This window comes from Clinocottus analis, unplaced genomic scaffold, assembly GCF_023055335.1.
Source record: "Clinocottus analis isolate CAN_PGR_092001 unplaced genomic scaffold, fCliAna1.0.p SCAF_5, whole genome shotgun sequence".
Classification (NCBI taxonomy): domain Eukaryota; kingdom Metazoa; phylum Chordata; class Actinopteri; order Perciformes; family Cottidae; genus Clinocottus; species Clinocottus analis.
Window position 1 is genome coordinate 17,328,983 of NW_027176207.1, and position 16,071 is coordinate 17,345,053.

Genomic DNA, 16,071 nt, shown 5'->3' on the forward strand with positions numbered 1-16,071 from the left:
CACCACTCCCTGTAAAGCAACGCCATGTTTCTTCTACTGACAACTCCACAAAATGTGCAACGGCTGAAAAATGCAATTCGTGATACGCTTTTAATAAAGCTCCATCACTTTAATTATGAAGACTCTATTTACAAGTCATGGTACTTTTGGATGTATATCAGATAGGTGAGGGTGGGGGTGGGGGGCATAGCGCTAATCCAGGTGATTTATGATAGCAGGGTGCATGACAGTGCTGGCAGCCAGAGGAGCAGAGGGAGTGGCCCAGATAAAGGATGCAGTCAGTGCTACTGGCATGAGAAGAGAGCGGCGCCTCAGAGGTCTGAAGCACGGCTGACAGGCTGGTCAATAATCCCAACCACCCTGCTTCACTCACTGCCTAATGAAACCAATTAAACATGCCATTAAAAGCACATATATGCACATTGTAAGGCCCACTTCACACACACACACACACACACACACACACACACACACACACACACACACCTAGACGCATGCTGTATTTACCCACGTTAGAGTTGTTTGACTGTGCTGCCTAAAATCTGCCTGTTTTGGTTTTGTGTCTGAGTTACGTGAGATAAATAATCTGTCGCAGATGAAGGTTAAATATGAGTCGAGGAAAAGCAGCAAAATGATGGTCCATATTTTACAATTACTTGAGCACAAAATCAACATTTTATGAGGCAAAAACACATTAATCCTCCTCAGTAAATGACTCACGCTGGGTCTCAGTCATCAGTAGCCACTTCAGGCACTACAAATAATATGTTTTAATTGATTTAATGTGGTTGCAGGACAAGGGAAAAAGGGATCACATTCAAAGCACAATAACCCCCCCACCACACTCCCCAAAAAATGATTTGTAAATATCCACTGTGCTGTTTTTGTTTTTACATGAAGTGCACTCGGCCGGCTGCTGCAGGGCAACATTACGGCCTTGTCATGGGTTTTAGATCATCGTGGTCCTTAAATGAATGCTGATAAAGCCTCAAATCTCATATACAACTTGTACACAAACAAGTATCATGGAAAGTTAAAGCATGGGTGAAAAACACCAGTATTTTATAAATCACTGAAGTATCACCATCTGATCTTTTGTAATTGTCGCCAGTTACATTTTTAACTCCCATAATCCCACAAACATACACCCTGACTCATGAAAGAGCATCTTGTAATAACCCTGCACCTTTCGTTCTTGCACATTTTTGTGAGATTAAATCAGACGTTTTGTAAATCGATTGTTTCAACTTAAAAGGGTCTCGATTCAATTTTCAGACAACTATTATTGCAGCAAACAAATATTTTCTACGGAAAGATAAATGTCTACTTGAGCAGAGAATGAAGTTCCTCTCTCTCTGTGTGTGTTATGATCTGAGGTTCTGCATTCAAAAGTATTGCAAGTATTGTATATAATAAAGTTTTAGCAAAGTAGTGAGTATGCAACTGAATAAATAAGACTTGGATTACGTTGCACGAGCTGTGAGAAGTTTGATGAGGCCAAATGAGCTGTAAAGCATCAATGTAATCTTGATTCTTGGAGGATTTGGGACGCCAAAATATCCAGAAAATCCAAACATGTTCTTTGAACAAAGGCTAGCAGAAACCTCATTGCAGCAGGACCTTGTCTGTACTGTTTGCCCTCTGATAGATTGACAGTGTGCCAGGTTTAAAGTGCAATGGACGAGTTTAAAGCCAAAGACACACTTCATCAAAGCTCTCAGCCTTGTCCTGCCAATAAAATAACAGTCAAACCTTGTCCTTGTCTGTGGGAGCTTCGCTTCGCTGTAAACGCATCAACCTCCAGGAAGATATGAGTCAGCGTTGATGTCTATAAACGCTTTTAGCTAAACAGCTATTTATACGACTAATACAAAATCCCACCAGACGAAAGAAGATCATGAGATGGTTGCAAATCTATTTATTCAAAATGAAACATGAATGCCCTAATGAAAATAATTTGCTGACAAAAGTTGGGTTGTGTGGGTTGTTTCCCACTCAAACACTAGCCATAAGGATTAAATTAAAGACCGGTAGCCATAATAGTAGCAGCTATTATCTGACTATTGGTCCCTTTTGGACTGTTCCCTGTTAAAAAAGCTGAGGAAAGGGTCCTTTAACACCCTTGTTAACATCACAACAAGGGTGACTACAACAACAACGTCTGGCATTTGGCAGAATAGGGGATACAACACAAAGCTAAAATGTCCAAGGGACTAATTGAAAAGACAAAACAACATTATAGAAAAAAGTTAATCATCATATCATCGCGACCTCTTTTGTTAATGCGTTGACTCACAAGGTCCATTCAAGTTTAAGTTAAGAAAAAAAAACAGGAAATGTCACTTTCTGCACTATTTGCCATTAAGTCTACTGTCACATAAACAATGGACGCTGATTTCCCTGCTGCGCATACACTAGGAGCTGGATAGTCGAGCTGCATAAACTCGCTGAAACCCGAGGGCGACTCGCCTCCACTTGAAGACAAACGAGAGCTTTTCCCAACATATTGGACTGCTCTTTTATAACGGCTCCTAACAAGTTTCTAAAGACACGGAGGCAGCCTCGCTGCAATATAACATTGGGACACTTCATTAAGTTTAAACAAACATAACTCTCACAAACATTAAACGCAGGAGTGAAAGGAAGGCGTCATAATGTAGCCATAATATCATGCTGCATAAAAGCGTGATGGATATGAACTGGGGTGATTATGAGAGCATTAGTCTTTCTAAGCTGTTTTAGAGCTTACAGGAAGCCCTCTGAGTGTGTAGCGTACTGTACGGTGGAGCAGGTAGTCGCAGGAAGTGACAGATTTAGAGCAGACAGGAACTCCGTTAGACATGAAACATATTCCCATTCTGGTGCTGCCGTCCCTCTTTATAGTTCAGGGTCCGTAGATCTTTGCGAAAATTACAAATTCAAACCAGGATGGGATTCAAGCTGTGATTGGCCACACACACAAACACACACACACACACCAGGGCGTGACAATGCATGACTCTAACACACACAAACAGGTGTAGCGGGAGCTTGTTAATGCTAGTAAACCGACACTGTGCTGTTCGGGACCCATTTTAGCCTCAATGGGTGTCCATCCACAAGCACCGTCCTTTAAAAAAAAAGAGAAAAAGACAGAGTCTTTTTTAGGCCTCCATTTGCATTTCATTTTCCTCTCGAGGGGCTCCATTACAGCTCTGAGTGGCTCCATTTCTTGTTCAGTTTTTACGAACAGGGTGTCCATTAACAAAGTTGCCGTGTCTCTCCTCTCGCCCAGAGTCTTTAGGGCTTCATTTGGGCTCGGGTTGTTGTGTCCATCCCTCTGCCATTAAGGGCTTTCATATCCTGCTTGCGTCCAACTGGGGCTCAGTTTCTTAAAATGGGGTTCCTCATCAGGGGCTGAAAAGAGGGAGGATTGTGCTGAGCTGTGACTCTCCATTCCCACCTCCTTCCCTCCTCCACTCAGCTGCTACATGTGCGCTCACAATCTGACCCCTGTAACTGTACTCAGCCGTGTCAGAGTCACTGCTACAGCCAGAGATTGACATGCCATGCAAAGGCCATTGATTTCTATCATGTGTGAAATATTTTTGTATGAACTCTTTCATCTGTGCAATGAGAGCATGAATCGCAGTAACGTCAGCACTTTGACTACCTTTGCAGATGTTTACTGGTGCAATACAAGAGAATGTAAGCGATTCGGGAGTCGCGTGATGGTCAATTCGAGTAATAGAGAGTCTTCTTACGGATAATGTGGACTCGGAGTGAGTCACAGTACACAGCCTAAGGTCCTTCAGGAGTATGTAAAAAGCTGAAATCTGAGCGTCCATGCAAATTTCATCAGTTCACAGTTGGATATGTTTACTATTCATCCTGAGGATATAATCAATGTGACCGTCAAGGAGTTATGTGTGATGAAATGTTGGCTACAGAAGGGAGACCTTTGAGTTGAGATTATCTTGTCACACCACACAATCTTGTTGCTGCTCCTGTATTCTGGTCAATTGGAGCGACTGTTAGTAGATAATTGATATCTATAACCGTTTTATGATACTTTTTTTTCCCAGTGTGAATGTTGAGTGTCTAAACAGCCCCTACTCTATGGTCCAAACTTTTTTACATAGTATAAAAAAGTAACACTCATACATGTATGTCTACATTATGTCTGCCTCGGCGATAAAATACAGACTCAAACAAGAACATTTGCCCAAGAATGCAAGATTCATAAAGAATAGTGGTTAACTGTGTGCACATAGTGGGGAGTTCTGTAGTGATGCTTGTAAAGCGCCTCCTTAGAAACTGAGGCGCTTTACAAGTGGGAGGCGGTGAAGGATAACAGTGCAGATGACCACCTTTAATGCCAGATTATTGTGATTGTTGGAGGGAAGGATGTATGACGCGTAGCCACTGACCCTCCTGACTCCGCATATCCCCAAAACATTATGCACCAGATAATAGAGTCCTCTTTCACTACGAATGTGTGTCTGTGTGTGTTGGAGAGGTCTCTTACCATGATGGTAGTAACGACAACAGTGCGGTTCTCCATGCCAGAGGTGTCATTTGGAAGCAAAGGAGAATCCTGGATCAGCACCAGTTTGTCTGCATCGTTCCAGTAGCCGATCTGCAGGGAAAACAAAGTGTGAGATTCATTGTGTGTGTGTGTGTGTGTGTGTGTGTATGTAAGTCTATAATAGTTGTCAGCACTGATTAGTTGTTGTAAATGATCACTTCAAACAGGCTATTGCATTGCACTGTGAATGAAAAACACAAAGAAAGCCTTTCTTCAAAGCATGTATAACTGTATTTTGCTCCTATATAGACGCATATATAACATTGGTCAGGGTAACAGGAATATATTGCTAACATTATTAGGCATGGCATAAGCGTAACCAATTTTTCAATAACAGTTAGAGTTCAAGGGTATTGTATAATTACACTGGGCCTCCAACTAATGACTGTGTATAATCAACTGTAATTTAACACATCCGTCTAGAGACTATCAAACCCAGAGATGCTTGTACGCAAGTCACTTGAGTCCAGGTGCCCATCTCTGGTGCATGTTGTGGGAACGATTATGGTTATGAAACAGTATTTTCTGTTTCGATTAAATAATCTTGACTCAAAGTCTTTGTAATTTTGCTTCTCTTTATCCTTGTTTTCTTCTCTTTAAACCTTACGGTTGAATGCTTGGATGCAGCGAGTCAGTAGATCATGTTTCCAAAAGGCTATTTCCAAAGCCAAGACGTTTTTTTGTTGTTGTTATTTCTAAACATTTATTCAACTAGCGGAGATTCCATTCAAAGACAATAAGCGGTGATGTTGAATTATTGCCCGGCCTCAGCTGAAACGCCCTCATGCGAGATTCCAATTTCAAGCTCAATGTTGTGCTGCTTCTTTTTGTCAAAAGCTATTTCCTGTTCAGCCGACATTACTGTCATCTTCCAGAAATCCTTCAGGGTCAAACTGACCGAGTGGAACTGACAGACATGATATGCTGCGGTCACAACATGAGCACCCTCTGTCTATCGAGAGGAGGTATATAAAATGGCGCTGCTTAGCCCAGATGTGATTTTTGTTTTTGTTTCCCCAAACAGCCAATATCTGCAAAAAAACAACGCTGTGTCAAAGTGATGTATAGATAATGTATTAAACAAAGAGCTTTGACAGCAACAATAAGCAGCTATAAGTCAGAGAGAGACTGGAGACGTTGAGCAGGACAGCCAGCTGCTGGTTGGACGTCGCTCGTGAGCATCGTAGACCTGTGATTGGCCGATAACTCCTCTGTGTTGGGACATCGGGATGATTGAGGAACATGGAAAATGTAGCCGAGAGGCCGTGGCACACACACACACACACACACACAGGCACACACACAGGCACACACACCGTGTCCTGACAGGACCCACGCTGTGCACAGGAAGACAGGCCAAAGCAGCGTTTGATTGATGGGAACTCCTCTCTGCTTCCTCCCCCTCAGCCCCCACCACCTCCCTCCCCTGCCTCTACCTTGATTGCTCTCTATTTCATTTCATCCTCTCGCCATCACTCGCACAAGTGCTCTCTCTCTCTCTCTCTCTCTCTCTCTCTCTCTCTCTCTCTCTCTTGCTCTCCTTTTTTCCCCATTTTCCCCCTGAATTTCATCAACAGACATCCATCCTCGTACACCAGAAGTGAAGACGCCGGCCGAGCCTGAATAATTATTATTATTTTTTTTTTACAACACACTTATGATAATAGAAAGTGCCATACTACATTCTGTGTCGTCCCAGCCTCGAGATACTTCACATGACAGGAGGGAAAACAATGTTTATGCAAAGATATACAGTACTACTGACTTGACTTGGACAAATATACATCAATAACACAAATGTGAGCAGTGTGGTGTGATGTTTTACCCGTCTGGGTCCGTTATTCTTCAGTTCAAACACGTCCATCGTGTAGTTGACCCTGCGGCCATAGTGGTCAAACTGGACATTACCTGTTAATCCCTGCAGTCGGACCTGCACACAATGATATAACCGGCAGCGAATATTATTCATTTACTCCACAGAAAGGTCGGAGGAAAGTCAATTTACAAGGAAAGGAAAGTTCGTAATAGACCAGCTTTTCTCAGGGTGTTTTAAAGTGAAAAAAAGCAAATCAATAGAAGTAAAAGGAAAACAACAAAAAAAGACTATTTCGACCGTAGAGCTGTAATAGGAGTAGAACGGATAGCCGTTTACATCATGATGGTGAAAAACAAACAAACTTTATTACAAATTACAAAGCGTAGAGAAACAAATGAGTCATATGTAACAACTTACAAGTTACATGACATAACTATGTATTGATAGTTGTTAGTTGATAGTTTTTGGAAGCGACGCAAAAGGAAGTGAGTCGAGTCCCAGTTTGTACTCCGTGTGTGATCTCTCATCCTTTAGCCTCTCACCTGTTTGAGAGTACGCTCCATGTCGATGCCTTGGTTCCACGGCGCGGCGGGGTTGGCCAGGCAGTCGCCGGCGTTCCCCCGTCTGGAAATGTCTACCTTCTGCCTGCGCAGGTTCCTGAAGGCCTCGGCCATCACCATCACTCCGTCGTATGTCAGCGCTGAGGTGTACTGGGAGACAAGAGGAGGCGGTCACATAGACTGTAGTGTGTGTGGGCGCTGGTGGCTTACGTGCACATACATACACTGTCGTAGGAGTTATGGTTCAACCCTGGCCTATTAGATTTAAAGCTTGGTATGGATGCACCGTGTGCTTTGTAAATTACAACCTGCAGGCCAATCTTCCTCTCTGTCTGTTTTGGGTACACACCGTGCCGGGGGACACGCACTAACAAAAGAAATGCGGGCAATTAAATGCTGATTTAGCCGGACGTGCAAACTGTTCTGCAATATTTGCTGGTCAGATCTCTCTTGCCTCCGAGAGCACGCTGCGTTTCTGCAGGGCCAAGCAGTATGCTGCAAGGAGGCAGCCGTTTGCTACTCTGCCCATTATTTTTGGGCAAACGAAAAGGAGAAGAGGGAGAGAGCATATTCCCCACAGCGTAAGCCTCCCAATTTCCCCTAATTTGTCTTTGACGCGAAGATTTTGACCTGTCTCGGATTATTTGCATCGACACAAATCACTCTCTCCGTCAGTGAGGCCATACATTACCCTAAAACTCACCTCCGGCGTGGCAGAAAATGAATTTAGTGAAAGGCAGGACGGCGGGAAGATGGAGAGTGAGCGGGGCGGGAAGGGAAAAGGTGAATGTTTAGTCCAGCCGGGTAGCAGTCTGGCATTAATTATCCCGGCTAGCAGGAGTTCATTAACTTTGCCTCCGGCCGGGGGTGAATCCTATTCATTAGCCCGCTGCTCACTGTGACATTATGGCTCTCTGCAGAGACTGCTGCGCTCTATCCCCCTGTTACTCTTTGACAAGCCGCCCAAAGTAACACAAACAACCGAGGTGCCGGATAAAATCACCGAGAGTCAAGAACATCTTCACTGCTATTAGAGTAATGACCATGGACAGGGTGACACGAGGGAGTTGATTCATTCTGCAGTCATACACATCCATGAGCCAGACTTAAATACCCAGTGAAATAAAAGATATGTTTCTAGTTTTGATCCTGTGTGAATTGTTCATTTGTCTCTCTTTATAAGCCAAAGAAGAAGAAAATCCATATGAGAGTACTTTTTACATGAACATCCACAACAACTCTCTGTCTTTTCTCTGTCTGTAAACTGGCTTCAAATGTTTGATGACTCATCCTGCACCCTGGGGCGGGAGCGGAAAATCCTCCTATCAAATGACATTTGGGGCAACTCGCAATATAAAGAGATAAGAAGAGATATGTGTTTGGATTTCAGAGGACCAACAAACTGTCTTCATTTTCCAAAACAGTGTGGCAGAAGTCACAAAGGTCTCAAAGCAAACTTTGCCGATTTTCAGCTGGCGTCGTGTCACCGCAGTGCGGGCAGACGAGCGTCCGCCGGGTGACCCAAAGAGACCGAAGGAGGTTCACCGGCGGGTGAGCGGGGAGGAGCTCGGGTGATGGCGGCGCGGCGGGAGACCGGGCACCGTTTCACCCGATCTGCAGTGACGCAGAGCCGGCTGAAAATCTGCAAACTTGGCTTTTCGTCTTCCTCCTGTAACACCAGGTGAGGGAGGTTTTGTGTGTCTCTTTACACAAAAATACGCTCAAGACTCTTGATAAAACACACAAAACATACTTAGCAAATAAGCATATTAATACCAGGTGTACAACACTGTCAAGGTGTCATGTGCAGACACAGATTACATGTTAATACCAAGTGGAAATGAGCTCCCTAAAGCTTGCTCTCATACAGTACAATAAAAGAAGGGCTCATTAGTTCACTACCTGCAGATTCCAGGAACACTACACACACCATTTGTCTTTGCAAAGTGAGTAAACATGCCAGTGGAAGGCCCAAACTCACCGGCAGTGTTAATACATTATTAGAAAGAAGGGCTGACTGTGGCTCGGACTGTGTGGACAAACGTAATAGGGAGCAGAGTAATTTAGGCTGAGTGGATTTTCAGGAGAGAGAGCAATTCATCAAGAAACGGACTGTGGATGAACGCACACAGACACTCACACACACGCACACACGGACATGCATACGCGAACACACAATCTTGCTCTGCGGTGTAAACTTTTAATTTGAACCACCCCAATCCGTCAGACACGCGTACCGCACGCGCTGCTCGACTTGCACCGTTTCCACTCCACTGCGTCTGGTTGTTTTTTTTCCGTTCAAAGAATCAAAAATCTTTGTTGGACACAGATTTGCGAGGTTTGCCGGCCACCATTGCGTGCTACCTTCTTGCCCCGCTGCCATTTGCAATCTGTGTGCCTGAAAAGACTCTAAAGTGGGTCAGGCTGTCACGTCGCAGCGGATGACGGCGGCGGACAAAGCGGAGCAGATTGCTGCTGCCGATGATGATGATGATGGCGATGATGGCTGTTCCTTGTTCGCACACGCTCATGAATGTGTGGGTTTCTTTTTTTTTTTTTTATCGTAGTTTGTATTCATTAGTCCTGTCTGCACACCTTGCAAACATGCTGCTGCTATACAGTATTCATACCCTTTTCATCTTATCTGGCAGCGTCCTTTCTTGAAATATTATTACTTCCTTTGCTGCATCTGCTCCCGCCCTCCCCCCTTCCCGCTGTTGCAACAACTCCAGTAACCCCGGAGGAATCCTTAGACTGCCGTGGCTTTGCATTTTTAAGCCCGTCGACTACAAATAGCATGTTATTTACATGACCGCCCACTATTCTTCGAACACACGCCATCAGTTCTTGATACGTTTCCCAGCCTTCAGTCAGCCGTTGGTTTCAAATCAACTCACGACAATCTCAAAATCCCATTGCAGAGATTTGAAATTGACCTGAAAGCTTACAAACGGGATTTGAGAGTCGACGTCTGAACACCGACGTTTTTTTGATGCAAGAGATACGGGAGAGCCACACAGAACACAAGCAACAGAAGAAACGTCTTGCACACAGAAAAGGGATGTTACACAGCTGGGAATTGCTTGTTGTTGCCATGTGTTTTAACAAAAGGATAACGCAAGGTTACAAAGAAGATCTGCAATGTGCAACAGACTTAAGAATCATGGGATCACAACGTTAAAATAAGCTAAAAAAGTCTTTGGTCCTAAAACCAAGTGTCTCCCAGCCGGTGCATCACGTTAGCGTCTGCTGGAAACAGTTTGTTCAATTTTTCAGCCTCTTGCAACATCGCTCATCAAATAGTACTTTTGTGGATCATGAATAATATCGTTGATGTTTTAGTGTGTCATGAAGATTTAGTTTTCCTCTGAATCCACCAGCAAAGAGTTCCCAGAAGGATCCCAGCTCACAGCCGCAGAACCAAATCACAATGAGTGTTGATAAACGATCTGATTACGAGACGACGTACCTTCGGTGGGGCGTCCGACCCCGGGTACTCCCTCTGATCCAGTTTGTTCCAGCGTTGCATCAGCTTGATGACCATGGGGTTGCTGAAGTCGACCAGCTGGAAGCCGGTCACGTTGGCTCCGCCGTGCATGAAGCGCTCCAGGTTGATGTCCTTGAAACCCTTGAGGGGCGACAAGGGGAGAGAGCAGACTGAATCCAGCCACGGCGAACAGAATGAAGTCAATGACAGGACAAATGACATAAAAATAAACTCTTTTGGCAGCTGGAGGAGGCATTGATGATTTTAAATCACATTACATTTTTGGCACTCACAGCTGGCCGGCAATGAAGCACCACGGAAGTAAATGTATGTGTAAATGAGGGGAAGAAGAGCAAGTACAACAATTTGATCCAACTGATCTAGGACCATCAGACTTCAAAGCGTGATCCTTAGAGGCTGGCTGAACATTACAGCCAGTCTCAATAGTTAGGAATTGTAGGCTGAACAGTTAAGTATGAGAGAATATGTGCATTTTCTTTTCAAGTCAGCCTTGATACAATACCCACATGCCCATATGTACACTGATAGAATTCCTAATCGCCGTATTTCCTGCTGTCCATGCAGGCCCTGAAGCAATCCCAGCGTAACGAGATTTCAGTAGAGGTGGAGGATAAAATCCCCAGCCCTTCTTTATTTTGTATAAAAATGCATAGAAGCAAAAGTAATATGAGGCTTCAGCAAACATCTTCCACCATTTGAGTCTTTTTGTGCAGAATTGGCTTTTTGTGTTTCCCTGGGCAGTGTTTCCCCGCTGAGCTGCAGTGAAGGGACAGTAAATCAAAGAGGGGAAATTTCTTCCAAAAGTGCTGTAACTTTAGAAGATTCACAATTGATGCTGTTAACTCTTCCCAACTGCATCTCGGTTAGTGGCTCTTCACTTCAAACTACGTGGCTCTACACGAGCTCTAGCGTCGGTAACGCACGCGTCAGCCGCTCGTTACATGCCGACAGTCTTTCCAAAACAAGACTTAGTTAGGCTGAAGCGACAGAACTACTTGGTAATGTTCAGGAAAAGATCAAGGATCGGGTTAAAAGAAGTAGGTTTGTTACGTTCGCAACACAAATGAAATAAAGTTACATCACCGGCGTGACTTAAACGTGTCAAAGAGACATGAACACGTGTCTCCTGGCTTTAAGTCCTTGTGTTTTTTGACCGAACCCTCCACCCAGCCTCCTCCCTACGCGGCGTTTATTGCTCCTCATAGCGTGCCACTTAACCTTTTACAGTATTTAGTAGCTAAATCACATCATTAGGTGTTGGTCGGTCAGCCATCGAGTATCGGTGAACGCCGCTAATACATGACTGTTATCGGCTTTAGCATCTGTTCCCAGAGCTTTAAAGATAAAGTCTGCACATCAACACCACAACACTGTTTGGATAAATGGACTCAGGCGATAGTGAGCTGTGAGACGCCGAGAGAGAGAGAGAGAGAGAGAGAGATGTGATAAAGATATTGTTAGAAGAGAGAAAGAACAAAGTAAAACCATCAGAAGTCATATCCCCTCACCAGGTTGGCCATGATGTAATGGTAGCCTTTGACATGTTTCCCGACACTGACGATCTGTGAGGAGGCAGAGCAGAGCTCAGCGTTAATCTGAGTGGATTACAGCATAGCACACGTTAATTACATTAAATGATGCATGTGACAGGCAAGTGCGTGTGTGTGTGTGTGTGTCTTGACACGAGTGGGATCATCAAGGTTGAATACATGGAAGATGGGACGTCTAAACAAATGAACAGGCAGTCACGTCAGCATCTCACAGAGGAAGTAAACACTTCACGCTTTCAGAGACATGACAATGCTTCTTGACTCTCGGACAGACACACACACACACACATACACAAACAAAAACACACACGCACACACAAGCACAACCACAGAGCTGCACCTTGGTGATAAAAACTGATTTTGAAAGCTGACATCTGCTGGCGAAAATCCCACCGGACACCCAGACTTCCTGTTAATAAGGGCGTGAATTAAACTGAAAAAAAAAGATGACGAAGAAAAGCTCGAGCTAATATCAATTCCCCGACAGCTTGACTGCTGTTGAGACCTGAGCAGCGCCTTGTGAAACTCTGCTGTTGGTGAACGCTCACAGCTGCACACACGCGAGATTAAAAGATTGCTTGCGTTAACGGGTCCATTCATCTAATGGGTCGCGTTTAGTCGTGTGAAAGTAGTTCCAATCAAAGCTATTGTGTAGATTAGTCACATGGATGTTGGTGTTGTGTCTTGACGTTAACACTGAAAATAGAAATGTAGTTAGCATCTTTGAAAGAGATCGGATCAGTAAAATTAAAACAAATCATCACTTTTTGACAATAAGAGTTGTCTGGTTTGAACAACACAATCCTGTGTGTAGTTTCCTGAACTTTTAACGGTTATTTATCCTTTTTCCTCCTGGGAATATTCTGCAGTCAATGTCCATATTCCAGGACGGTCACAGAAAGAGCCACGTGTGACCTTCGGCATCTGGCGAGAGAGCGAGCGGTGTCACTGTGGGAGAGCAGCGGTGAGCTGGAGAGTAACGATAAGGAGGAAGATGAGCTGCTTTCTGTTGTAATCTATTTTCCCATTAAATCCTTAATTATTAAATCACGGCGAATCACACTCTACAATTTCTTATCATTTTAATCTTGTATCTGATGCAAAAGTCTTTTTTTTTATTTATTTTTTTTAATAATGTCCTACAGTGCACAAGCGTAAAATGATGAGTTGATAAGTTGGGTCTCTTGTTTAATTCCCATTTGCCCACACACTGCGTGCAAGTGTTTTGCTGGATATTTATATCTTATAACTGCATCCGTGCAGTTGGCATGGAAGCGATTATTATTGCCGCACTGTGAGAGAAACGTGCTTTAACAGACTGATCTGATATCAGAAGAATCTCCTCAATAACTTAAAAAGGCCTCATTCACAGTGAATTATCCAGCAGATTATTTTGCGCATACGAGATGATAATTAATTGATACACTTATTGCGTTGCTCTTTAAAAAGCAGAACAAGGCGTGCGTGTTTGACCTTAATGCTAATGGGATGACATTCGTTTGAGGCATTTCTGTCATGCTGGAAATGTTACAGATCTGATTTGGTGGCTCTGAAGTAAATGTGACTTTGATATTTATTCAGATTTGAAAGCAACATGAAACATTTGCTGGTACATGTTTGGGTCCGTTCCTCTACTAGTTTTGTGTCTTCATCGCACAGAAAACTGTCGGACTTTGTATGCTGCATTCTCCACGTGGGATATTTTGCAGAGAGACTTGAAACTAAATTAAGTCATGTTGTTGAAATGGTTTTAAATCCATAATGAAACAATTAGGAATAGATGTCAACCGCGCTTCGATTTTAGTTCCTTTTTCAGTTTTGTTCCCTTTTACCCGTCCCGGTCAAGTCACCTTTAGAAAAGAGATTCTTCATCTTCCTCTCTGACACTTCTGGTTAGATAAAGATTAAATGTAATAAATAAATTACAACCCAAGCGGCATGTCTGAAAGGGGCTTAAATCTACCTTTTGGTGACATTTAGTTGTAATACCTCTTTGATTCATTGTAACTTTAAGCCAATCAATTTGCAGCTACGATACAGCTTGTAAAACTTGCAAATAAGCAAATGACATTCCCATCTGTAAATGAAATAGCTCTGCATTCAGAGATGCTCTCATGCGCTGAGATCCAAAATAACATCTGCTTGCTTCTATGCTTTGATATGTACTGACCGAGCTGTTAATGAGCAGCTAATGAGGCCCAATTATGTATTCAAATCCTTGTCGTGGATCAGGATAAGTTTGGCAAGATGCGATTATGAACAGGATGACAGTTGGAATGAATACAGGCTAAAATTGTTGTTCATGTCTTTGGCAGTAACTCGGACCACCGCCTGAACAAAACACCGCATCATCCCACAAGCTCCAAATATGACTTTGGTATCTACTTATGAGATCTGAGCAAATAATGATGGAGCAGGAAGTCTGCTTGCTGTGTGGGGCGAATAGACTCACACACATCTGCAGAGCAAATTGTTAGAACTATGACAGATGTCAGAGTGGAGATTTCCTGAATAATTGAACAATTACAGAGACACCAGTTGCCACAGGGAAAGATGGTGGGATGAGGAGGAGGAGGAGGAGGAGGAGGAGGAAGGCACACATCATATTCTGAGTGTGCTTATGCCAATGAACGCCACCGGAGATCCAAACAGACGGTTTTCACGTTCAAAATGTTCTAATTAGCAGAAACACACTCAAACAAACAAATGGTGAGTAAAGTGTGCAAAGTATTAACTTCTGTTCTTTGCAGATTTCCAGTTTCTGGGATCATGTCATTGCATTTCAGAGGACGGGGTGGGAAAAAAAAAGTGATTTGCTTGCGTTATGGTACAAATATGAAGAGCTTTAGGTTTTAAGGGACACACAAAAAGTCTCCTTACATGTGTTATTCATATATGTAAAGAACCAATATGCTCACTGTCTTTTCTTTAAATAAAATAGCGGCCTCTGCGTCATAATTATCTTCCTAGAATTCATTGAAAAACATGGTGTAATTCAGATTTATAGCAACTGGTGCATCGTGATATAGTTTGTATCAGGATTGCGATGAGTCTGGATAATGTTGTCATCGGTAAACTAACCGCGGAGATCTGGGAAATAAGTCGAGCTTCGTTCTATAGAGGCGAATTATGCAAAACACTTTACTTGGAGGAATTACATTAATCGGTACTAATCCCGTGTGCACAAATACAGCAAGAATGTTAGGCAAAAGTTCAACCAGGACTCTAAACTGCATTGATGCACCAAAAAGATATAGATATGGCATGACAGCGTCGTTGCCTATTTGTCCCATTGAGGTACCACAACATAAAACTTTGTAGCCAAAAAAAGCATTTTCCCCACTTAACTCCATTATAAAATAGATATTTGTAAAACATGGACACCTCAAACAAGTATTACTCGTTGCATTAAGAATTTCTAAACCATGAAAACTTTAAGACCGGCAAGAAGAGCGAGTGTTAACTGCCTGACATCATCATCAACTTCCATTTTTATGAATGTCCGACATGTTGGAGCACCATTAAATTCAACTTTCATAAATCTTTAACATTCCTCTGAACCAGGTGTGAGCACCATATGCTTCTTTTAAACAGGAAAATACAAAGACAGGCAAACAGCAACTCAATGCTGAGGTCGAGGTGGCGTCACCTGTTCCAGCATGTTCTGCAGCCTCTCCGCCTCGAGGTCGATGACGAACTTCTTCTCCTGTCTCTTGTCCAGATCCTCCAGCAGCCGTCGGTAGTCGGCGTCGTTGAAGTTCTCCACGCAGATGGCGCTGACCTGCCAGTTGTTTTGTCCCGCCTTCTCCATGATGGCCTGCAGGATGGCGTATCCTGATGCAGAGAGACACAAGCAAACGTCACATCGAAGAGAGCGGAGAGGAAAATACAGGGAACATCTCGACCTCCAATACCTTCTGAATACTATTTTATTCATGTACCACCCATTCTCGGCAAAGATAAGCTCATACGCTCTTTAACTTACTTTGTGGGATGTGAAACACTAAACTAACAGTCAACATGCATGTGGTTTGTTGTTAAGCTTCGATGACACTTAGCGTTATACTTCT

General features: G+C 43.4%; 1 protein-coding gene across 6 annotated transcripts in view; it reads right to left on the reverse strand.

The window, feature by feature from the left end:
* The window catches only part of LOC137802153 (glutamate receptor 4), a 101,658-nt gene that overhangs the window by 30,479 nt on the left and 55,108 nt on the right, over positions 1–16,071 (reverse strand). For 5 of the 6 annotated variants that reach the window (XM_068599771.1, XM_068599769.1, XM_068599768.1 and 2 more), the window contains 6 exons: positions 15,651–15,835; positions 11,960–12,013; positions 10,413–10,571; positions 6,926–7,093; positions 6,393–6,497; positions 4,508–4,618 (listed from right to left, as the gene is read on the reverse strand). In XM_068599771.1, the coding sequence (XP_068455872.1) occupies positions 4,508–4,618; positions 6,393–6,497; positions 6,926–7,093; positions 10,413–10,571; positions 11,960–12,013; positions 15,651–15,835 (782 nt within the window). Of the gene's footprint in view, positions 1–1,052; positions 3,397–4,507; positions 4,619–6,392; positions 6,498–6,925; positions 7,094–10,412; positions 10,572–11,959; positions 12,014–15,650; positions 15,836–16,071 lie in introns of those variants that run through there. The other variant, XM_068599770.1, reaches the window with a different exon arrangement.